A 24,505-nucleotide genomic window follows, 5' to 3' on the forward strand; every position below is an offset into this window, starting at 1 on the left:
TTCGCATGATGATCGTCCTGTGTAATACGCCCCTTACTTCTGGGGTCACACAATGAGGAGCAGAGATCTCACACACAACACTTACCTCAGCCATTATCTATTTAATTACAAATAAGCCCCACCCACTCCTGTCACATGATCACAGGTCCTACACCACAATCTCTTCTATTCTGCACTGTTGAGCTCCGCCCCCACATCTACTGGTCACATGATTGTGACATCACAGGTCCTACACCTCCAGCATCTACCAGATACAGAGCAGCTCCTGGTCGGGCAGTCACTGCTGTTGTGTTGTGTGTGGAGATCTCTGCTCCTCAGTGTGTGACCCCAGCAGTAAGGTAAGCTTACAGGAGAAGGGGTATTACATTGTGTTACTATCAGTGTGTGACCCCCCCCAGCAGTAAGGTAAGCTTACAGGAGGAGGGGTGTTACATTGTGTTACTATCAGTGTGTGACCCCAGCAGTAAGGTAAGCTTACAGGAGGAGGGATGTTACATTGTGTTACTATCAGTGTGTGACCCCAGCAGTAAGGTAAGCTTACAGGAGGAGGGATGTTACATTGTGTTACTATCAGTGTGTGACCCCAGCAGTAAGGTAAGCTTACAGGAGGAGGGGTGTTACATTGTGTTACTATCAGTGTGTGACCCCAGCAGTAAGGTAAGCTTACAGGAGGAGGGATGTTACATTGTGTTACTATCAGTGTGTGACCCCAGCAGTAAGGAAGCTTACAGGAGGAGGGATGTTACATTGTGTTACTATCAGTGTGACCCCCCAGCAGTAAGGTAAGCTTACAGGAGGAGGGATGTTACATTGTGTTAATATCAGTGTGTGACCCCAGCAGTAAGGTAAGCTTACAGGAGAAGGGGTGTTACATTGTGTTACTATCAGTGTGTGACCCCCCCCAGCAGTAAGGTAAGCTTACAGGAGGAGGGGTGTTACATTGTGTTACTATCAGTGTGTGACCCCCCCCCAGCAGTAAGGTAAGCTTACAGGAGGAGGGATGTTACATTGTGTTACTATCAGTGTGTGACCCCAGCAGTAAGGTAAAATTACAGGAGGAGGGATGTTACATTGTGTTACTATCAGTGTGACCCCAGCAGTAAGGTAAGCTTACAGGAGGAGGGATGTTACATTGTGTTACTATCAGTGTGACCCCCCAGCAGTAAGGTAAGCTTACAGGAGGAGGGGTGTTACATTGTGTTACTATCAGTGTGTGACCCCCCCAGCAGTAAGGTAAGCTTACAGGAGGAGGGATGTTACATTGTGTTACTTTCAGTGTGTGACCCCCCCCCAGCAGTAAGGTAAGCTTACAGGAGGAGGGATGTTACATTGTGTTACTATCAGTGTGTGACCCCAGCAGTAAGGTAAGCTTACAGGAGGAGGGATGTTACATTGTGTTACTATCAGTGTGACCCCCCCAGCAGTAAGGTAAGCTTACAGGAGGAGGGGTGTTACATTGTGTTACTATCAGTGTGACCCCAGCAGTAAGGTAAGCTTACAGGAGGAGGGATGTTACATTGTATTACTATCAGTGTGACCCTCCAGCAGTAAGGTAATCTTACAGGAGGAGGGATGTTACATTGTGTTACTATCAGTGTGTGACCCCAGCAGAAAGGTAAGCTTACAGGAGGAGGGGTGTTACATTGTGTTACTATCAGTGTGACCCCCCAGCAGTAAGGTAAGCTTACAGGAGGAGGGATGTTACATTGTGTTACTATCAGTGTGTGACCCCAGCAGTAAGGTAAGCTTACAGGAGGAGGGATGTTACATTGTGTTACTATCAGTGTGTGCCCCCCCCCAGCAGTAAGGTAAGCTTACAGGAGGAGGGATGTTACATTGTGTTACTATCAGTGTGACCCCAGCAGTAAGGTAAGCTTACAGGAGGAGGGTTGTTACATTGTGTTACTATCAGTGTGACCCCAGCAGTAAGGTAAGCTTACAGGAGGAGGGATGTTACATTGTGTTACTATCAGTGTGACCCCAGCAGTAAGGTAAGCTTACAGGAGGAGGGATGTTACATTGTGTTACTATCAGTGTGACCCCCCCCCCCAGCAGTAAGGTAAGCTTACAGGAGGAGGGGTGTTACATTGTGTTACTATCAGTGTGTGACCCCCCAGCAGTAAGGTAAGCTTACAGGAGGAGGGATGTTACATTGTGTTACTATCTGTGTGACCCCCCCCAGCAGTAAGGTAAGCTTACAGGAGGAGGGATGTTACATTGTGTTACTATCAGTGTGTGACCCCCCCCCCCAGCAGTAAGGTAAGCTTACAGGAGGAGGGATGTTACATTGTGTTACTATCAGTGTGTGACCCCAGCAGAAAGGTAAGCTTACAGGAGGAGGGGTGTTACATTGTGTTACTATCAGTGTGTGACCTCCCCCCCAGCAGTAAGGTAAGCTTACAGGAGGAGGGATGTTACATTGTGTTACTATCAGTGTGTGACCCCAGCAGTAAGGTAAGCTTACTGGAGGAGGGATGTTACATTGTGTTACTATCAGTGTGTGACCCCAGCAGTAAGGTAAGCTTACAGGAGGAGGGGTGTTACATTGTGTTACTATCAGTGTGTGACCCCAGCAGTAAGGTAAGCTTACAGGAGGAGGGATGTTACATTGTGTTACTATCAGTGTGTGACCCCAGCAGTAAGGAAGCTTACAGGAGGAGGGATGTTACATTGTGTTACTATCAGTGTGACCCCCCAGCAGTAAGGTAAGCTTACAGGAGGAGGGATGTTACATTGTGTTAATATCAGTGTGTGACCCCAGCAGTAAGGTAAGCTTACAGGAGAAGGGGTGTTACATTGTGTTACTATCAGTGTGTGACCCCCCCCAGCAGTAAGGTAAGCTTACAGGAGGAGGGGTGTTACATTGTGTTACTATCAGTGTGTGACCCCCCCCCCCCCAGCAGTAAGGTAAGCTTACAGGAGGAGGGATGTTACATTGTGTTACTATCAGTGTGTGACCCCAGCAGTAAGGTAAGCTTACAGGAGGAGGGATGTTACATTGTGTTACTATCAGTGTGACCCCAGCAGTAAGGTAAGCTTACAGGAGGAGGGATGTTACATTGTGTTACTATCAGTGTGACCTCCCAGCAGTAAGGTAAGCTTACAGGAGGAGGGATGTTACATTGTGTTACTATCAGTGTGACCCCCCAGCAGTAAGGTAAGCTTACAGGAGGAGGGATGTTACATTGTGTTACTATCAGTGTGTGACCCCAGCAGTAAGGTAAGCTTACAGGAGGAGGGATGTTACATTGTGTTACTATCAGTGTGTGCCCCCCCCCAGCAGTAAGGTAAGCTTACAGGAGGAGGGATGTTACATTGTGTTACTATCAGTGTGACCCCAGCAGTAAGGTAAGCTTACAGGAGGAGGGGTGTTACATTGTGTTACTATCAGTGTGACCCCAGCAGTAAGGTAAGCTTACAGGAGGAGGGATGTTACATTGTGTTACTATCAGTGTGACCCCAGCAGTAAGGTAAGCTTACAGGAGGAGGGATGTTACATTGTGTTACTATCAGTGTGACCCCCCCCCCCCAGCAGTAAGGTAAGCTTACAGGAGGAGGGGTGTTACATTGTGTTACTATCAGTGTGTGACCCCCCAGCAGTAAGGTAAGCTTACAGGAGGAGGGATGTTACATTGTGTTACTATCAGTGTGACCCCCCCCAGCAGTAAGGTAAGCTTACAGGAGGAGGGATGTTACATTGTGTTACTATCAGTATGTGACCCCCCCCCAGCAGTAAGGTAAGCTTACAGGAGGAGGGATGTTACATTGTGTTACTATCAGTGTGTGACCCCAGCAGTAAGGTAAGCTTACAGGAGGAGGGATGTTACATTGTGTTACTATCAGTGTGACCCCCCCAGCAGTAAGGTAAGCTTACAGGAGGAGGGGTGTTACATTGTGTTACTATCAGTGTGACCCCAGCAGTAAGGTAAGCTTACAGGAGGAGGGATGTTACATTGTATTACTATCAGTGTGACCCTCCAGCAGTAAGGTAATCTTACAGGAGGAGGGATGTTACATTGTGTTACTATCAGTGTGTGACCCCAGCAGAAAGGTAAGCTTACAGGAGGAGGGGTGTTACATTGTGTTACTATCAGTGTGTGACCTCCCCCCCAGCAGTAAGGTAAGCTTACAGGAGGAGGGATGTTACATTGTGTTACTATCAGTGTGACCCCAGCAGTAAGGTAAGCTTACAGGAGGAGGGATGTTACATTGTGTTTCTATCAGTGTGACCCCAGCAGTAAGGTAAGCTTACAGGAGGAGGGATGTTACATTGTGTTACTATCAGTGTGTGACCCCCCCAGCAGTAAAGTAAGCTTACAGGAGGAGGGATGTTACATTGTGTTACTATCAGTGTGTGACCCCAGCAGTAAGGTAAGCTTACAGGAGGAGGGATGTTACATTGTGTTACTATCAGTGTGTGACCCCAGCAGTAAGGTAAGCTTACAGGAGGAGGGATGTTACATTGTGTTACTATCAGTGTGTGACCCCAGCAGTAAGGTAAGCTTACAGGAGGAGGGATGTTACTATCAGTGTGTGACCCCCCAGCAGTAAGGTAAGCTTACAGGAGGAGGGATGTTACATTGTGTTACTATCAGTGTGTGACCCCAGCAGTAAGGTAAGCTTACAGGAGGAGGGATGTTACATTGTGTTACTATCAGTGTGTCACCCCAGCAGTAAGGTAAGCTTACAGGAGGAGGGATGTTACATTGTGTTACTATCAGTGTGTGACCCCAGCAGTAAGGTAAGCTTACAGGAGGAGGGATGTTACTATCAGTGTGTGACCCCCCAGCAGTAAGGTAAGCTTACAGGAGGAGGGGTGTTACATTGTGTTACTATCAGTGTGTGACCCCCCAGCAGTAAGGTAAGCTTACAGGAGGAGGGATGTTACATTGTGTTACTATCAGTGTGTGACCCCAGCAGTAAGGTAAGCTTACAGGAGGAGGGATGTTACATTGTGTTACTATCAGTGTGTGACCCCAGCAGTAAGGTAAGCTTACAGGAGGAGGGATGTTACATTGTGTTACTATCAGTGTGTGACCCCAGCAGTAAGGTAAGCTTACAGGAGGAGGGATGTTACATTGTGTTACTATCAGTGTGACCCCTCAGCAGTAAGGTAAGCTTACAGGAGGAGGGATGTTACATTGTGTTACTATCAGTGTGTGACCCCAGCAGTAAGGAAGCTTACAGGAGGAGGGATGTTACATTGTGTTACTATCAGTGTGACCCCCCAGCAGTAAGGTAAGCTTACAGGAGGAGGGATGTTACATTGTGTTAATATCAGTGTGTGACCCCAGCAGTAAGGTAAGCTTACAGGAGAAGGGGTGTTACATTGTGTTACTATCAGTGTGTGACCCCCCCCCAGCAGTAAGGTAAGCTTACAGGAGGAGGGGTGTTACATTGTGTTACTATCAGTGTGTGACCCCCCCCCAGCAGTAAGGTAAGCTTACAGGAGGAGGGATGTTACATTGTGTTACTATCAGTGTGTGACCCCAGCAGTAAGGTAAGCTTACAGGAGGAGGGATGTTACATTGTGTTACTATCAGTGTGACCCCAGCAGTAAGGTAAGCTTACAGGAGGAGGGATGTTACATTGTGTTACTATCAGTGTGACCCCCCAGCAGTAAGGTAAGCTTACAGGAGGAGGGATGTTACATTGTGTTACTATCAGTGTGTGACCCCAGCAGTAAGGTAATCTTACAGGAGGAGGGATGTTACATTGTGTTACTATCAGTGTGTGCCCCCCCCCCCCAGCAGTAAGGTAAGCTTACAGGAGGAGGGATGTTACATTGTGTTACTATCAGTGTGACCCCAGCAGTAAGGTAAGCTTACAGGAGGAGGGGTGTTACATTGTGTTACTATCAGTGTGACCCCAGCAGTAAGGTAAGCTTACAGGAGGAGGGATGTTACATTGTGTTACTATCAGTGTGACCCCAGCAGTAAGGTAAGCTTACAGGAGGAGGGATGTTACATTGTGTTACTATCAGTGTGACCCCCCCCCCCAGCAGTAAGGTAAGCTTACAGGAGGAGGGGTGTTACATTGTGTTACTATCAGTGTGTGACCCCCCAGCAGTAAGGTAAGCTTACAGGAGGAGGGATGTTACATTGTGTTACTATCAGTGTGTGACCCCCCCCCCAGCAGTAAGGTAAGCTTACAGGAGGAGGGATGTTACATTGTGTTACTATCAGTGTGTGACCCCAGCAGTAAGGTAAGCTTACAGGAGGAGGGATGTTACATTGTGTTACTATCAGTGTGACCCCCCCAGCAGTAAGGTAAGCTTACAGGAGGAGGGGTGTTACATTGTGTTACTATCAGTGTGACCCCAGCAGTAAGGTAAGCTTACAGGAGGAGGGATGTTACATTGTATTACTATCAGTGTGACCCTCCAGCAGTAAGGTAATCTTACAGGAGGAGGGATGTTACATTGTGTTACTATCAGTGTGTGACCCCAGCAGAAAGGTAAGCTTACAGGAGGAGGGGTGTTACATTGTGTTACTATCAGTGTGACCCCCCAGCAGTAAGGTAAGCTTACAGGAGGAGGGATGTTACATTGTGTTACTATCAGTGTGTGACCCCAGCAGTAAGGTAAGCTTACAGGAGGAGGGATGTTACATTGTGTTACTATCAGTGTGTGCCCCCCCCCAGCAGTAAGGTAAGCTTACAGGAGGAGGGATGTTACATTGTGTTACTATCAGTGTGACCCCAGCAGTAAGGTAAGCTTACAGGAGGAGGGGTGTTACATTGTGTTACTATCAGTGTGACCCCAGCAGTAAGGTAAGCTTACAGGAGGAGGGATGTTACATTGTGTTACTATCAGTGTGACCCCAGCAGTAAGGTAAGCTTACAGGAGGAGGGATGTTACATTGTGTTACTATCAGTGTGACCCCCCCCCCCAGCAGTAAGGTAAGCTTACAGGAGGAGGGGTGTTACATTGTGTTACTATCAGTGTGTGACCCCCCAGCAGTAAGGTAAGCTTACAGGAGGAGGGATGTTACATTGTGTTACTATCAGTGTGACCCCCCCCAGCAGTAAGGTAAGCTTACAGGAGGAGGGATGTTACATTGTGTTACTATCAGTGTGTGACCCCCCCCCCCCCAGCAGTAAGGTAAGCTTACAGGAGGAGGGATGTTACATTGTGTTACTATCAGTGTGTGACCCCAGCAGAAAGGTAAGCTTACAGGAGGAGGGGTGTTACATTGTGTTACTATCAGTGTGTGACCTCCCCCCAGCAGTAAGGTAAGCTTACAGGAGGAGGGATGTTACATTGTGTTACTATCAGTGTGTGACCCCAGCAGTAAGGTAAGCTTACAGGAGGAGGGATGTTACATTGTGTTACTATCAGTGTGTGACCCCAGCAGTAAGGTAAGCTTACAGGAGGAGGGGTGTTACATTGTGTTACTATCAGTGTGTGACCCCAGCAGTAAGGTAAGCTTACAGGAGGAGGGATGTTACATTGTGTTACTATCAGTGTGTGACCCCAGCAGTAAGGAAGCTTACAGGAGGAGGGATGTTACATTGTGTTACTATCAGTGTGACCCCCCAGCAGTAAGGTAAGCTTACAGGAGGAGGGATGTTACATTGTGTTAATATCAGTGTGTGACCCCAGCAGTAAGGTAAGCTTACAGGAGAAGGGGTGTTACATTGTGTTACTATCAGTGTGTGACCCCCCCCAGCAGTAAGGTAAGCTTACAGGAGGAGGGGTGTTACATTGTGTTACTATCAGTGTGTGACCCCCCCCCCCCCAGCAGTAAGGTAAGCTTACAGGAGGAGGGATGTTACATTGTGTTACTATCAGTGTGTGACCCCAGCAGTAAGGTAAGCTTACAGGAGGAGGGATGTTACATTGTGTTACTATCAGTGTGACCCCAGCAGTAAGGTAAGCTTACAGGAGGAGGGATGTTACATTGTGTTACTATCAGTGTGACCTCCCAGCAGTAAGGTAAGCTTACAGGAGGAGGGATGTTACATTGTGTTACTATCAGTGTGACCCCCCAGCAGTAAGGTAAGCTTACAGGAGGAGGGATGTTACATTGTGTTACTATCAGTGTGTGACCCCAGCAGTAAGGTAAGCTTACAGGAGGAGGGATGTTACATTGTGTTACTATCAGTGTGTGCCCCCCCCCAGCAGTAAGGTAAGCTTACAGGAGGAGGGATGTTACATTGTGTTACTATCAGTGTGACCCCAGCAGTAAGGTAAGCTTACAGGAGGAGGGGTGTTACATTGTGTTACTATCAGTGTGACCCCAGCAGTAAGGTAAGCTTACAGGAGGAGGGATGTTACATTGTGTTACTATCAGTGTGACCCCAGCAGTAAGGTAAGCTTACAGGAGGAGGGATGTTACATTGTGTTACTATCAGTGTGACCCCCCCCCCCAGCAGTAAGGTAAGCTTACAGGAGGAGGGGTGTTACATTGTGTTACTATCAGTGTGTGACCCCCCAGCAGTAAGGTAAGCTTACAGGAGGAGGGATGTTACATTGTGTTACTATCAGTGTGACCCCCCCCAGCAGTAAGGTAAGCTTACAGGAGGAGGGATGTTACATTGTGTTACTATCAGTATGTGACCCCCCCCCAGCAGTAAGGTAAGCTTACAGGAGGAGGGATGTTACATTGTGTTACTATCAGTGTGTGACCCCAGCAGTAAGGTAAGCTTACAGGAGGAGGGATGTTACATTGTGTTACTATCAGTGTGACCCCCCCAGCAGTAAGGTAAGCTTACAGGAGGAGGGGTGTTACATTGTGTTACTATCAGTGTGACCCCAGCAGTAAGGTAAGCTTACAGGAGGAGGGATGTTACATTGTGTTACTATCAGTGTGTGACCCCAGCAGAAAGGTAAGCTTACAGGAGGAGGGGTGTTACATTGTGTTACTATCAGTGTGTGACCTCCCCCCCAGCAGTAAGGTAAGCTTACAGGAGGAGGGATGTTACATTGTGTTACTATCAGTGTGACCCCAGCAGTAAGGTAAGCTTACAGGAGGAGGGATGTTACATTGTGTTTCTATCAGTGTGACCCCAGCAGTAAGGTAAGCTTACAGGAGGAGGGATGTTACATTGTGTTACTATCAGTGTGTGACCCCCCCAGCAGTAAAGTAAGCTTACAGGAGGAGGGATGTTACATTGTGTTACTATCAGTGTGTGACCCCAGCAGTAAGGTAAGCTTACAGGAGGAGGGATGTTACATTGTGTTACTATCAGTGTGTGACCCCAGCAGTAAGGTAAGCTTACAGGAGGAGGGATGTTACATTGTGTTACTATCAGTGTGTGACCCCAGCAGTAAGGTAAGCTTACAGGAGGAGGGATGTTACTATCAGTGTGTGACCCCCCAGCAGTAAGGTAAGCTTACAGGAGGAGGGATGTTACATTGTGTTACTATCAGTGTGTGACCCCAGCAGTAAGGTAAGCTTACAGGAGGAGGGATGTTACATTGTGTTACTATCAGTGTGTGACCCCAGCAGTAAGGTAAGCTTACAGGAGGAGGGATGTTACATTGTGTTACTATCAGTGTGTGACCCCAGCAGTAAGGTAAGCTTACAGGAGGAGGGATGTTACTATCAGTGTGTGACCCCCCAGCAGTAAGGTAAGCTTACAGGAGGAGGGGTGTTACATTGTGTTACTATCAGTGTGTGACCCCCCAGCAGTAAGGTAAGCTTACAGGAGGAGGGATGTTACATTGTGTTACTATCAGTGTGTGACCCCAGCAGTAAGGTAAGCTTACAGGAGGAGGGATGTTACATTGTGTTACTATCAGTGTGTGACCCCAGCAGTAAGGTAAGCTTACAGGAGGAGGGATGTTACATTGTGTTACTATCAGTGTGTGACCCCAGCAGTAAGGTAAGCTTACAGGAGGAGGGATGTTACATTGTGTTACTATCAGTGTGACCCCTCAGCAGTAAGGTAAGCTTACAGGAGGAGGGATGTTACATTGTGTTACTATCAGTGTGTGACCCCAGCAGTAAGGTAAGCTTACAGGAGGAGGGGTGTTACATTGTGTTACTATCAGTGTGACCCCCCCCAGCAGTAAGGTAAGCTTACAGGAGGAGGGATGTTACTATCAGTGTGTGACCCCCCAGCAGTAAGGTAAGCTTACAGGAGGAGGGGTGTTACATTGTGTTACTATCAGTGTGTGACCCCCCAGCAGTAAGGTAAGCTTACAGGAGGAGGGATGTTACATTGTGTTACTATCAGTGTGTGACCCCAGCAGTAAGGTAAGCTTACAGGAGGAGGGATGTTACATTGTGTTACTATCAGTGTGTGACCCCCTCAGCAGTAAGGTAAGCTTACAGGAGGAGGGGTGTTACATTGTGTTACTATCAGTGTGACCCCCCAGCAGTAAGGTAAGCTTACAGGAGGGGGGATGTTACATTGTGTTACTATCAGTGTGACCCCAGCAGTAAGGTAAGCTTACAGGAGGAGGGGTGTTACATTGTGTTACTATCAGTGTGTGACCCCCCCAGCAGTAAGGTAAGCTTACAGGAGGAGGGGTGTTACATTGTGTTATGAGTGAAATAACTTTTTCCTCCCTGTATCAGGATACAAGGATCTTTACTGGGGGGAGCAGCCGCTCATGATGGAGGATCAGCCGCCCGGCCTCACATCACAAGGTAAGAGGAGACTTTCCTGATTCTAGAGAGCAGGGGTAGGGGGCCCCTAGATCCTCCTCCTCCTCCCATCCTCCTCCTCCCCCCCCCCCATCCTCCTCCCCCTCTTCCTCCCATCCTCCTTTTCTTCCTCCCCCCATCCTCCTCCCCCTCCCATCCTCCTCCTCCCATCCTCCTCCTGATGACATGTAGCAGTGTATAATGGATTGTCTCCCTGTGTGTTCCCTACAGATGGAGGCAGTGACAGGAATCCCCCAGAGAGGTGTCCCCGTCCTCTGTATTCCCAGGACTGTCCAGAGGGAAATGTCCCAGCAGACAATCAGCAGGTAGATGAGGCTGATGCTATAGCACTATATCTCTATAGCGCCCCCCGGTGCTGGTGGTTGTTGCTCCTGCACTCATAGATGTGATGAGGCTGATAGATACATGTTGCTGGTTTCTTATGTTGATGTGTTAGATTTTCCCTCCTGTCTGCTGGATTGTACTGAATTGTTCTATATGTCCCATCAGGGGGGAGATCAGGTGACTAATATTAAAGTGGAGGATGAAGCAGAAGAAGAGAGGATGAGGGGCGATCCCCCGTGTATGAGTGAGGTGAAGGAGGAGGAGATGCCGGGAGCTGCTATACCAGGTATGGGAGAATGGATGGAGCGGGGGTATATTACATACTCCTCATCCCCCTATATCCTCTAGGATCACAGATTTCTCCTTCTTCGGCCATGTAACTGTACATAACTTGATTGCTTGTTTGATGGGAGGGGGAGCGAGGAGAAGTTACAGCCCTCTATTTCGCTGGTTGGGAACAAGGATTGGAAGTCCTGAGGGCCTTGTTCTTCAGACTCCAGGCCAATAGCCTGTCGGGAGTCTGACTGTGGGAGGGTGTGCCGCACAGCGCCGCGGCTGGGGGCGGAGCCAGCCAGTCCCCAGGCGTGCAGGCGCCACAATTTAAACCGGCAGCATGGAGACTCAGAGTGCCTTGCACTCTTGCGATAGTTTCTAGTTGGGTTGCTCGTGTATGCGGTAAATCTGTTTCTACCAGCTGGGAACCATTCACTACCTATCCTGGGTCAGATGGAGTCCCAAGGCGCTGACACTGCTCAATCCTCTGCGGCTCAGACATCTTCAGCAGAGATTCCAGCGGAATGGTGGGGTAAGAGGGGAGATCCCCATATTCATTTCATTTTTTCTTCTGATATCTTATTCCAGTTCATTATTTATTTCTAGGATAAAGCTGCTAGGAAAGAATGTTCTAAAAACAGAGGTTGTCCTATATGCAAAAAGAGACTTAGTAGCTCATATACTAAAGCCCTTTGTGGAGGTTGTATAAACCGTGTATTGGAAGACCAGGGACCCTCTTTTATGAGGAATATGAGGGACATGGTTAGGCATGAAATCAGGGTATGTATTGATTATTTTCAGGTATACTCCTGAATCCTAGTTCTTTTTATTATATTTTCTACAGGCCTCACTCCCTTCTCGCCCTTCACCTTCGGATGCTACAACTGCTGCTGTGGTCGTCCAGGTACCTCCGGCTGACCCCCAGCCTACTGAGGTCGCAGGACCTAGCCAGATTGGGATTTCCCCTCCTTCTATTGAGGAGGATCAGGAACTGGTGTCTTTAGAGGATCTGAGTGAACCAGCATATGAGGTAGAGGAGATTGCTGGGGATGATTCCTCTACTCCAGTGGAGTATATTGACTCTTTGGTTAAAGCCGTTCGCTTAACTATGGAGATAGACGACACCCCAGAACCTAAAACCAAACAAGATATGATGTTTCAGGAACTGGCTCCAAAAAAGCGTCTTGTGTTCCCTATTCACCAGAGCATAAAGTCTCTCATTAGCCATGAGTGGGAAAATCCAGATAGGAAATTTTTTATCCCTCAGGCTGTAAGTAAAGTAATGGGTTTCTCGCTTGGATAATTTTTATATGAAATCCATACTTAATATTTATTTCCTTCTTTCTTCCTTATAGTATAAAAGGAAATATCCCTTCAGCCAGGAGGACTGCGAGACTTGGCAGGGAGCACCTAAGATCGACCCTCCAGTGGCAAAAATTACGAAAAGGAATGCACTACCATTTGTGGACTCAGCGGTCATAAAGGACCCATTGGATAAGAGAGCAGAAGTATACCTGAGGAAAAATTGGGAGGCTACAACATCTGCTTTCCAACCCCTAATTGCGACTACTTCAGTAGCTAGATCCCTGAAAGTGTGGATGGCAGAGCTGAAGGACAAGGTCAGAGAAACTAACCCTAACCAGGATTTCACACAGGCCTTCTCTACAATGGATAATGCCATAGCCTTTATGGCTGAAGCAACTGCTGACGCTCTAGAACTGACTGCCCGGTCAGCCGCTTTCTCTAACTCAGCTAGACGCACTTTATGGCTGAAGGATTGGAAGGGCGATACGACATCTAAGGCTAAGTTATGTGGCATTCCCTGTGAAGGGAAGTTCCTTTTCGGGTCAGCACTTGACAACGTCCTGGAGTTTCCTATTATCCCTTAACAACCCAGCAGACCAGCCAGGGGAAGAGGTAGGAAGCCAAGAGGAGGGGGATTTCTTTCACTAGAAAGGATTGGAGGCCAGCTAAGAAAAGCAAGGGGTTTCTTTTTCCCTCCTCTGATATCAAGAAACCTGCACAATGACATGAGGTCCCTGTGGGAGGGCGGTTGTCAAATTATGTCTCAGAATGGTGTACCATCTCTGCCAGTTTATTTGTATTGGACATAATAAAGTTTGGCCTAAAAATTTCTTTTGCGTCCTCCCCAGGGGAAAGGTTTGTGCGTACTGATTTATCCTCAGACCCACGCAAACACTCTGCTCTTGTAGCAGAAGTTAACTCCTTACTACAGAAGAGTTTTAATCCCAGTACCAGAAGCCCAAAGAAAGGTGGGATTTTATTCCACTTTATTTTTGGTCCAGAAACCCAATGGTTCATTCCGTACCATTATTATCCTCAAACCTCTGAATAGGGTCCTCACCTATGAGAGGTTCAGAATGGAATCCATCTCCTCTGCTATTCTGAACCTCTCAGAATTCTGTTTCATGGCCACTATTGATCTGAGAGACGCATACTATCACATCCCGATGCATCCAAATCATCAGAGATATCTGAGGGGAGCAGTTAACATGGGTGGGGAAATCATTTCCAGTTCACAGCTATGCCCTTTGGAATTTCCCAGGCCCCGAGAGTATTTACTAAAGTAATGGCAGAGGTTATGGCCCATGTTAGGGAAAAGAACATCATAATCATTCCCTATTTAGATGATTTTCTGGTTGTTAATAACTCTCAGTCTGCATTACTATCAGATATTGGTTTTGTTCAGTCAGTCTTCCTCTCACTAGGCTGGGAGGTCAATGAGGATAAATCAAATAAGATTCCAACTCAATATTGTAAATTCCTGGGGATCTGTTTAGACTCTCGTCTACAAAAGTCCTTCCTGCCAGATAACAAAGTTTCATTAGTGCAGACTAAAGTAAGGGAGATCAGGTCTCATCCCCTAGTATCTTTCAGATCAGCCATGTCTCTGCTGGGGTTATTAGCATCCTGCATTCCAGCGGTCCCCTGGGCACAATATCATACTAGAGTGCTTCAATCACAGATTTTAGCTGAATGGGATGGTTTACCTGATTCCCTAGACCTTTCATTATATCTCCACAGACTGTAAGATCCCTGTTCTGGTGGGAACAACAAGAAAATCTTTGCAGAGGGTTCCCATGGAACATCCAGGAAGTTGTAACGATTACAACAGACGCCAGCCCATCAGGTTGGGGGGCTCATTCGGAGTCCCTGCTCCTACAGGGAAGATGGAGTGCGGAAGAAGCAAGACAGTCCCAAAATGTAAGAGAACTAAAAGGCGTTTTTCTATCTTTGACACAAGCCCTTTCAGAACTACAGGGGAAAAATGTAAGAGTTCTGTCCGACAATGCGGCAGTCGTGGCCTACATCAACCATCAAGGAGGAACAAGATCTCCAGACCTGATGAGAATAACTCACTACATCTTCAGGTTAGCAGAACCCCACTTCCTCTCCTTGACAGCCTTACATATGAGAGGAGTAGACAACACGACAGCAGATTATCTCAGTCGACACAGACTCAGGGGGAGTAGGAGTTGTCCCAGGAAGTATTCCAGCAAATTTGCAGACTGTGGGGAACCCCGAAGATGGACTTATTCGCCACACGGGCGAACAGGAAAGTTCAAAAATTCTGCTCCCTCAGCCCGAAAGACAGACCTGTAACAGTGGACGCCCTGGCACAGTACTGGGGGGAGAGCCTGTTATATCTCTTTCCTCCGATCAGACTTCTTCCCAGAGTCATCCGCAAGATCAGACAAGACAGGGCAGATACCATTCTCATTGCACCCTTCTGGCCCAGAAGGGTGTGGTTCAGTTGGTTAAGAAAAATGGCGATAGCCGACCCATGGGTACTACCAGAGAGACGGGATCTCCTGTGCCAGGGCCCAGTCTACCATCCGACAGTACAGAATCTACATCTGACAGCATGGCGTGTGAGAGGCAGCTCCTAATTGATAGAGGTCTGTCTCCCCAGGTGATTTCTACATTGCTGGCAAGTCGTAAGAGAGTAACATTCATGATTTACCTCAGAACCTGGAAATCCTTCTGTGCTTTTGTGAACCATCCTATTAAAGTTCTAGCCCCTCCTAATATTTCCCTAATTCTGGACTACCTACAGGAGGGCTTAAAGAAGAAATTAAGACCTAGCACCATTAAAGTCCAAATGTCAGCACTGAGTGCGCTATTTGATTACAGACTGGTGGAGCATCCTTGGATTAAGAGGTTCACTAAAGCCACAGTTAGACTTAACCCTACCTCTAAGTCCAGACTACCACCAGGGGATCTGAACATTGTCCTTTCAGCTTTAACACTGAACCCATGTCGGATTTAGCAATTAAGTTTCTATCCTGGAAACTAGCCTTTCTATTAGCCATCACATCGGCTAGAAGGGTTAGTGAAATTAGAGCTTTTTCTTTTGTCTCTCCCTACATGACCATCAGAGATGACAGGATTATTCTATCACCCGATCCTGCGTTTCTCCCTAAGGTTGTTTCCAATTTTCATAGAACCCAAGAGGTAGTACTTCCCTCCTTTTGTAATAATCCAACTAATGAGAGAGAAGCAGCCTTCCACACTTTAGATGTGAGACGTATTATTTTACACTACCTTGATGTAACTAGAAGTTGGAGACATAGCAACAGTCTCCTCATTTCCTTTCAGGGAAAAAATAGGGGGAAAGCAGCTACATCACAGACGATCTCTAGATGGATCAGACAGACTATTGGAGAATGCTATAAGCGTAGTGGAAAAGATGTTCCGGTGGGCTTTGGGGCACATTCGTCTAGGGCAGTGGCCACTTCATGGGCAGAGAGGGCCTCTGTCCCCTTAGAACAGATTTGCAGAACAGCTACATGGAGCACCCCTCACACTTTTTTCAAACACTACAGACTACAACTGTCCTCTACAGAAGATCTTACATTTGGACGTAGGGTTCTTCAGGCAGTAGTCCCCCCCCCCCCCCCCCCCCCCCCAGGCGGGGAAAAAGATTCCTAGTCTACGCTCCAGGGGTGCCGTCATAGGGCGATAAGAGAAAACATAAATTACTTAAAAGTAATTACTTAAAAATTAATAAAAGTAATTTCTTTTTTTTGAGCCCATGACGGCACCTCGCCTAATACCCACCCTGTTAAGTACCATAGATTATAAAAAAAAAACCATAATATTCATTCATATATATATATATATATACGAATAGATAGACGTATACACACACAGACACACACAATATTGTTCTATGCTGTGTTTATTAACCTTCGCTCCTAGGAACCTTGCTAAGAAACTGGTGCTGGTGAGAGGAGGCGATTCTTTTAAGGTCCAGTGGTCCTGTTTCCTGTCCAATGGGAGTAGGAGGTGGTCCTCTCCAGGGGTGCCGTCATAGGCTCAAAGAAAAGAAATTACCCGGCTAGTAATTTATGTTTTCCATCTTGTGGAAGCACAGACGGATACATGAGGGGTACCATGTTTTCTCGTGCCTGAACAGTGATCTGTCAGGAGTCGGGAAGATGAATTATAGCTGATAGACGTGTATCCACTGCCCCCTATTATCTGTTGCCCCCTATTATCAGTGCACCCCCTATTATCAATGCCCCCCCCCCCATTATAGAAATAATAGAAAGGTGAACTTAGACGTTTCACAAAACCGGACACTAACGCCCGGTAGTCGTCTCTTGGTGGCCGGAGAAGATGGAATTGGCTTAGGGCTGACTGGAAAACTTGGTGTTTGAAGCTAAACTTGCTGTGAGTTTGCTCATCTCTTGTGCGTGTACCGACAGTTGTGCTCAAACGTTTACATATCCCGTCAGAATTTTTGCTTTCTTGCCCATTTTTCAGAGAATATAAAAGGATAACACACAACTTTTTTTCTCTTATGGTTAGTGGTCGGGTGACGCCATTTATTGTCAGACTAGGGTTTTCTTTTTTTAAATCACAAAAACCCACAAATAACATCAGCTGAAATGCCGGACTCTGAAAACTAGCGGTGCGGCTGCTTCAGGATGCACAATAAGGAGGCGCGTGAAGAAAATGGGCGGCATGGTGGAGAGGCCAGAAGAAGCCATTACTGCGCAGATGCCACAAAGTATCTACAATACGCCAGACAGCCCAGAGACACAGGCCTCAGCCCAGAGACGCAGGCCTCAGCCCAGAGAGCTGGGCGGCCAGAGACCAGGACGGCCAGACACAGGCCTCAGCCCAGAGACACAGGCCTCAGCCCAGAGAGCTGGGCGGCCAGAGACCCGGACGGCCAGACACAGGCCTCAGCCCAGAGACACAGGCCTCAGCCCAGAGACACAGGCCTCAGCCCAGAGACACAGGCCTCAGCCCAGAGACACAGGCCTCAGCCCAGAGACACAGGCCTCAGCCCAGAGACACAGGCCTCAGCCCAGAGACACAGGCCTCAGCCCAGAGACACAGGCCTCAGCCCAGAGACACATGCCTCAGCCCAGAGAGCTGGGCGGCCAGAGACCCAGACGGCCAGACACAGGCCTCAGCCCAGAGAGACAGCTTGGAGACCCGGGCCTTAGCCCAGAGACCCGGGCGGCCAGACAGCCCAGAGAAACAGGCCTCAGCCCAGAAAGCCGGACGGCCAGAGACCCGGACAGCCAGACAGCTTGGAGACCCGTGCCTTAGCCCAGAGACCCGGGCGGCCAGACAGCCCAGAGACCCGGGCGGCCAGACAGCCCAGAGACACAGGCCTCAGCCCAGAGATCCGGACAGCCAGACAGCCCAGAGACACAAACCTCAGCCCAGAGACCCGGGTGGCCTGACAGCCCAGAGACACAGGCCCAGGCAGCCAGACAGCCCAGAGACACAGGCTCAGAGACCCGGGCGACCAGACAGCCCAGAGACACAAACCGCAGCCCAGAGACCCGGGCGGCCAGACAGCCCAGAGACACAGGCCTCAGCCCAGAGACCCGGACGGCCAGACAGCCCAGACACACAGGCCTCAGCCCAGAGACCCGAGCGGCCAGACAGCCCAGAGACCCGGGCGGCCAGACAGCCCAGAGACACAGGCCTCAGCCCAGAGACGCGAGTGGCCAGACAGCCCAGAGACACAGGCCTCAGCCCAGAGACACAGGCCTCAGCCCAGAGACACAGGCCTCAGCCCAGAGACACGGGCGGCCAGACAGCTCGGAGACACAGGCCTCAGCCCAGAGACCACAACCTCAGCCCAGAGACGCGGGTGGCCTGACAGCCCAGAGACACAGGCCTCAGCCCAGAGACACGGGCGGCCAGACAGCTCGGAGACACAGGCCTCAGCCCAGAGACCACAACCTCAGCCCAGAGACGCGGGTGGCCTGACAGCCCAGAGACACAGGCCCAGGCAGCCCAGAGACACAGTCCCAGAGACCCCGGCGACCAGAAAGCCCAGAGACCCAGGCCTCAGCCCAGAGACCCGGGCAGCCAGACAGCCCAAAGACCCGGGCGGCCAGACAGCCCAGAGACACAGGCCTCAGCCCAGAGACCCGGGCGGCCAGACAGCCCAGAGACCCAGGCCTCAGCCCAGAGACACAAACCTCAGCCCAGAGACACAGGCCCAGGCAGCCAGACAGCCCAGAGACACAGTCCCAGAGACCCTGGCGACCAGAAAGCCCAGAGACACAGGCCTCAGCCCAGAGACTCGGGCGGCCAGACAGCCCAAAGACTTCTGGTCATGTGGAGAGATGAGATCAAAATCCAACTTTTTAGGCACAACCATAAACATGACATTTGGAGAGGTGTCAGCACGGCCTAGGATGGAAGGAACAACGATCCTACTGGAAAGCACAGGGGTGGGGGGTAGATTGCTGATGTTTTGGAGATGTGTGAGCTACAAAGGCTCAGAAAACTTGGTCAGAGATGAAGAAAAAAAGATGAATGGAGCCGGTTATCAACAAATACTGGAGGTAAATGTGCACTCATCGGCCTGATGGGACGTACTGGGACCTACTGTCAGTGTAATGTAAGCTGATGGGACAACGCCACCTACTGTCAGTGTAATGTAAGCTGATGGGACAGCGCTACCTACTGTCAGTGTAATGTAAGCTGATGGGACAGCGCCACCTGCTATCAGCATGATGTAAGCTGATGAGACAGCGCCACCTACTGTCAGCGCAATGTAACCTGATGGGACAGTGCCACCTACTGTCAGTACAATGTAAGCTGATGGGACAGCGCCACCTACTGTCAGTATAATGTAACCTGATGGGACAGCGCCACCTACTGTCAGTGTAATGTAAGCTGATGGGACAGCGCCACCTACTGTCAGTATAATGTAAGCTGATGGGACAGCGCCACCTACTGTCAGTACAATGTAAGCTGATGGGACAGCGCCACCTACTGTCAGTATAATGTAACCTGATGGGACAGCGCCACCTACTGTCAGTACAATGTAATCTGATGGGACAGCGCCACCTACTGTCAGTACAATGTAAGCTGATGGGACAGCGCCACCTACTGTCAGTATAATGTAAGCTGATGGGACAGCGCCACCTACTGTCAGCTCTATGTAAGCTGATGGGACAGCGCCACCTACTGTCAGCTCTATGTAAGCTGATGGGACAGCGCCACCTACTGTCAGTACAATGTAAGCTGATGGGACAGCGCCACCTACTGTCAGTACAATGTAAGCTGATGGGACAGCGCCACCTACTGTCAGTACAATGTAAGCTGATGGGAAGGCGCCACCTACTGTCAGCTCTATGTAAGCTGATGGGACAGCGCCACCTACTGTTAGTGCAATGTAAGCTGATGGGACAGCGCCACCTACTGTCAGTACAATGTAAGCTGATGGAACAGCGCCACCTACTGTCAGTATAATGTAAGCACTGTACTGTATTTCCCAACCAGAGGAAGCAGCTGTGTGTCTGAGTATGATTTAAAAAAAAAAGATCTGCGCACTTTTGAACAAATTAGAGATAAAGTGAGAAAACCAGTGATAATATTATGGCCGGAGGGATATATTCTGGCCTGGGCTATGTTACATCCCCGGTATAGTATATATCCCCTCCTGTATACTGTGGCCTGGGCTATGTTACACCCCGGGTATAGAATATATCCCTCCTGTATACTGTGGCCTGGGCTATGTTACATCCCCAGGTATAGAATATATCCCTCCTGTATACTGTGGCCTGGGCTATGTTACATCCCCAGGTATAGAATATATCCCTCCTGTATACTGTGGCCTGGGCTATGTTACATCCCCAGTATAGTATATATCCCCTCCTGTATACTGTGGCCTGGGCTATGTTACACCCCCAGTATAGTATATATCCCCTCCTGTATACTGTGGCCTGGGCTATGTTACACCCCCAGTATAGTATATATCCCTCCTGTATACTGTGGCCTGGGCTATGTTACATCCCCAGTATAGTATATATCCCCTCCTGTATACTGTGGCCTGGGCTATGTTACTTCCCCTGGTATAGTATATATCCCCTCCTGTATACTGTGGCCTGGGCTATGTTACACCCCCAGTATAGTATATATCCCCTCCTGTATACTGTGGCCTGGGCTATGTTACATCCCCTGGTATAGTATATATCCCTCCTGTATACTGTGGCCTGGGCTATGTTACATCCCCAGGTATAGAATATATCCCTCCTGTATACTGTGGCCTGGGCTATGTTACATCCCCGGTATAGTATATATCCCCTCCTGTATACTGTGGCCTGGGCTATGTTACACCCCCTGGTATAGTATATATCCCTCCTGTATACTGTGGCCTGGGCTATGTTACATCCCCTGGTATAGTATATATCCCCTCCTGTATACTGTAGCCTGGGCTATGTTACACCCCCTGGTATAGTATATATCCCCTCCTGTATACTGTAGCCTGGGCTATGTTACACCCCCCGGTATAGTATATATCCCCTCCTGTATACTGTGGCCTGGGCTATGTTACATCCCCCCGGTATAGAATATATCCCTCCTGTATACTGTGGCCTGGGCTATGTTACACCCCCTGGTATAGTATATATCCCCTCCTGTATACTGTGGCCTGGGCTATGTTACACCCCCTGGTATAGTATATATCCCTCCTGTATTCTGTGGCCTGGGCTATGTTACATCCCCTGGTATAGTATATATCCCCTCCTGTATACTGTAGCCTGGGCTATGTTACATCCCCAATATAGAATATATCCCTCCTGTATACTGTGGCCTGGGCTATGTTACACCCCCAATATAGAATATATCCCCTCCTGTATACTGTGGCCTAGGCCATGTTACACCCCGGGGTACGGTCTGGCCTAGGCCATGTTACACCCCGGGGTACGGTCTGGCCTAGGCCATGTTACACCCCGGGGTACGGTCTGGCCTGCTCCACCGGGACAGTCTCTTCTACCAATACAATACACTTGTACAATACTCCAGTACAATAGACCCACCACAATAGAGTTTCTCTACTTTTCAATTTGCAATAAAAACACAAAAGCAAATTAACAAAATAATTTTTTATTACAACAGGAAATGGCGGTAATATCTCTGAGGAGAACATCGTGCTACCGCTGAATTATAAAGAAGAGGATGAAGGTGCAGAGCAGCGCTCCTCAGGAGAAGCCCTCCTCCCCCTTACTGTACATCCAGGACGTCACACTACAGATCTATCATATAATCCTCCTGACCATGAGGAACCTTCTCCTGACCAGTCACACACTGCGACCACAGGGACAAAGCATAGAGGAGGGAAAAGATTCCAGTGTGGTGAATGTGGAAGACATTTTGCAATAAAGTCAGATCTTGTTACACACAGAAGACAACACAGAAGAAAGCATTTGCATTCTTGTTCAGAATGCGGGAAATGTTTTACATATAAATCAAATTTAGTTATACATGAAAGAAGTCACACAGGAGAGAAGCCGTATCCATGTTCAGAATGTGAAAAATGTTTTACAACTAGGTCACATCTTGTTACACATCAGAGAAGTCACACAGGAGAGAAGCCATATTCATGTCAAGAATGTCGGAAATGTTTTTTAACCAAATCCCACCTTTTTACACATGTAAGAAGTCACACAGGAGAGAAGCCATATCTATGTCCGGAATGTGGAAAATGTTTCATAAGCAGTTCCCACCTTGTTATACATGTAAGAAGTCATACAGGGGATACGCTGCATTCATGTTCAGAATGTGGGAAATGTTTTACCAAAAAATCCTGTCTCGTTAAGCATGAAAAAAGTCACACAAGAGTGAAGACACATTCATGTTCAGAATGTGGGAATTGTTTAAGTAAATCAGATCTTGTTAAACATGAGAGAAGCAACGGAGAAGAGAAGCCATATTCATGTTCAGAATGTTGGAAATGTTTTGTGAGAAGATCATATCTTGGGAAACATGAGAGAAGTCACACAGGAGAGAAGCCATATTCATGTTCAGAATGTGGGAAATGTTTTAGACAAAAGTCATATCTTGTTATGCATGAAAGAATACACACAGGAGAGAAGCCATATTCATGTTCAGAATGTGCAAAATGTTTTTCAGATAAATCTAATCTTGTTGTACATGAGAGAAATCATACAGGAGTTAAGCCATATTCATGTTCTGAATGTGGGAAATGTTTTAGAGCTAGATCAAATCTTGTTTTACATGAGAGAGTTCACACAGGGGAGAAGCCATATATACGCTCAGAGTGTGAGAAATGTTTCTCAAGTAAATCAGATCGTGTGAAACATGACAGAAGTCACACGGGGAAGAAGCCATATTCATGTACAGAATGTGGGAAATGTTTTACACGAAAATCACGTCTTATTATACATGATAGAATTCACACCGGAGAGAAACCATATACATGTGCAGAATGTAGGAAATGTTTCTCAAATAAATCGGATCTTGTTAGACATGAAAGAAGTCACACAGGAAAAAAGCCATATTTATGTTCAGAATGTGGGAAATGTTTTTCAGATAAATCTTATCTTGTTAGATATGAGAGAATTCACACAGGGGAGAAGTTGTTTTGAAGGAAAACAAACTCCTCAGAGAACTCGCATAGGTAAGAAGCTGTTATGCTTAATTGTCGTCATGACCCTTCACCCCTATTTGATGAGGTCACCCGCACCACAGGGGAGTTCGGGGGGGACATAGCGGAAAGTACTGGGGTGTCTGGTGAGAGAGATCAGGTGACTCCCTATTGGACACATCCTGTGTGTAACGACATAGGCCGCCATGTTAATTTTCCATTTGATTATCTGTATTATAAAATAATCCGGAAGTCTTGTGGTTTTTATTCTTACCACTAGGCTTAAAGGGGCAGTGACGTGAAGAAGACCAGGTCTATCGTGATGAAACCCTTCCAATGTACAAGCATTTCCTACAATGTATCGTGACATAGACTCCCTAATCCCCCATGCGCTGTTCAGTTTCATTATCTGTTGCCATGGTTACAGCCCACCAGGCATCCACCATCTTGTGTCGCACATGCTCAATTCAGTAGTCACATGAAACGTCCCATTAGTACTGACAGTTGGTTTTCACTTCACATGCAGCAAGGAGGATTGTGGGAAAGTCTCTGCACTGTTTCCTGGCAACTGCAGGGTCACAGAGAGGAAACCAGGAAGTGATCAGATTCACAGGAAAGAAAAATGGTAGAGGGATGTAAGTTACTTTACTAAAAACCGCACATGTCCTGTATGTGTCTGTGTGTGTGTGGCGCACACCTGGTTACATCTTCTTTGCTTCGCTAATCTGAGACTTCCTGTTGTGTCTATGGTGATAAGAAGAGGCTGCTGTAAAGTGACCAGTATTGCAGCGTCATGTGACTCCTGTATAGTACCAGTATAATAGCAGCTTCTCAAAGGTCACAGAGCGCACTCAGTAATGTCTCACATTCATCTCAGGGGGACAGTCTGTCTATTGTCGTCTATGTCCATGGGGCTCGCTGTAAATACAGAACAATGTATAAAAAAAAAATTACAGAAATCAGAAAATAAAAACTAATGAGAGAAAGAAACCTGTGTCCGGCTGTAATCTGTAAAGGAAATGTAGGCCAGACATTCCCTCTAAGGATGGCCTGCACTCAGGTCCGTGCTCCCCCATTAGATGTCCGTCACCCCATGGTTTTTATTAAGCAGATGTACAGAACAATAAAGCTTTACAGCAAAAGAATAGAGCGCTGTGTTACTCGCGCAGAAACATTACAATTTACTATCCGGGAATAAAGAAGGGACCGAGCCATAACACCGCGCTGCATCCGGAAGTAAGGAACCATAAAGAAGGGACCAAGCCGCTGCATCCGGGAGTAAGGAACCATAAAGAAGGGACCAAGCCGTAACACCGCGCTGCATCCGGGAGTAGGAAACCATAAAGAAGGGATCGAGCCATAACACCGCGCTGCATCCGGAAGTAAGGAACCATAAAGA

The 24,505-nt window shown here is 47.9% G+C and overlaps 2 protein-coding genes across 2 annotated transcripts; both read left to right on the forward strand.

The window, feature by feature from the left end:
* Positions 1–230: 230 nt before the first annotated feature.
* On the forward strand, positions 231–24,096 carry LOC138778153 (zinc finger protein 84-like). The gene is made up of 5 exons (XM_069956417.1): positions 231–338; positions 10,527–10,598; positions 10,827–10,921; positions 11,106–11,226; positions 21,618–24,096. Exons 2-5 carry the CDS (start codon positions 10,562–10,564, stop codon positions 23,105–23,107), a joined length of 1,743 nt encoding a protein of 580 aa, XP_069812518.1. The 5' UTR covers positions 231–338; positions 10,527–10,561; the 3' UTR covers positions 23,108–24,096.
* LOC138778154 (lamina-associated polypeptide 2, isoforms alpha/zeta-like) lies at positions 11,220–13,348 on the forward strand. Its single transcript, XM_069956418.1, has 2 exons — positions 11,220–12,483; positions 12,569–13,348. The coding sequence occupies exons 1-2, from the start codon at positions 12,322–12,324 to the stop codon at positions 13,100–13,102; spliced, it is 696 nt and encodes a 231-aa protein (XP_069812519.1). The 5' UTR covers positions 11,220–12,321; the 3' UTR covers positions 13,103–13,348.
* Positions 24,097–24,505: the final 409 nt, after the last annotated feature.

This window comes from Dendropsophus ebraccatus, unplaced genomic scaffold, assembly GCF_027789765.1.
Source record: "Dendropsophus ebraccatus isolate aDenEbr1 unplaced genomic scaffold, aDenEbr1.pat pat_scaffold_652_ctg1, whole genome shotgun sequence".
Classification (NCBI taxonomy): domain Eukaryota; kingdom Metazoa; phylum Chordata; class Amphibia; order Anura; family Hylidae; genus Dendropsophus; species Dendropsophus ebraccatus.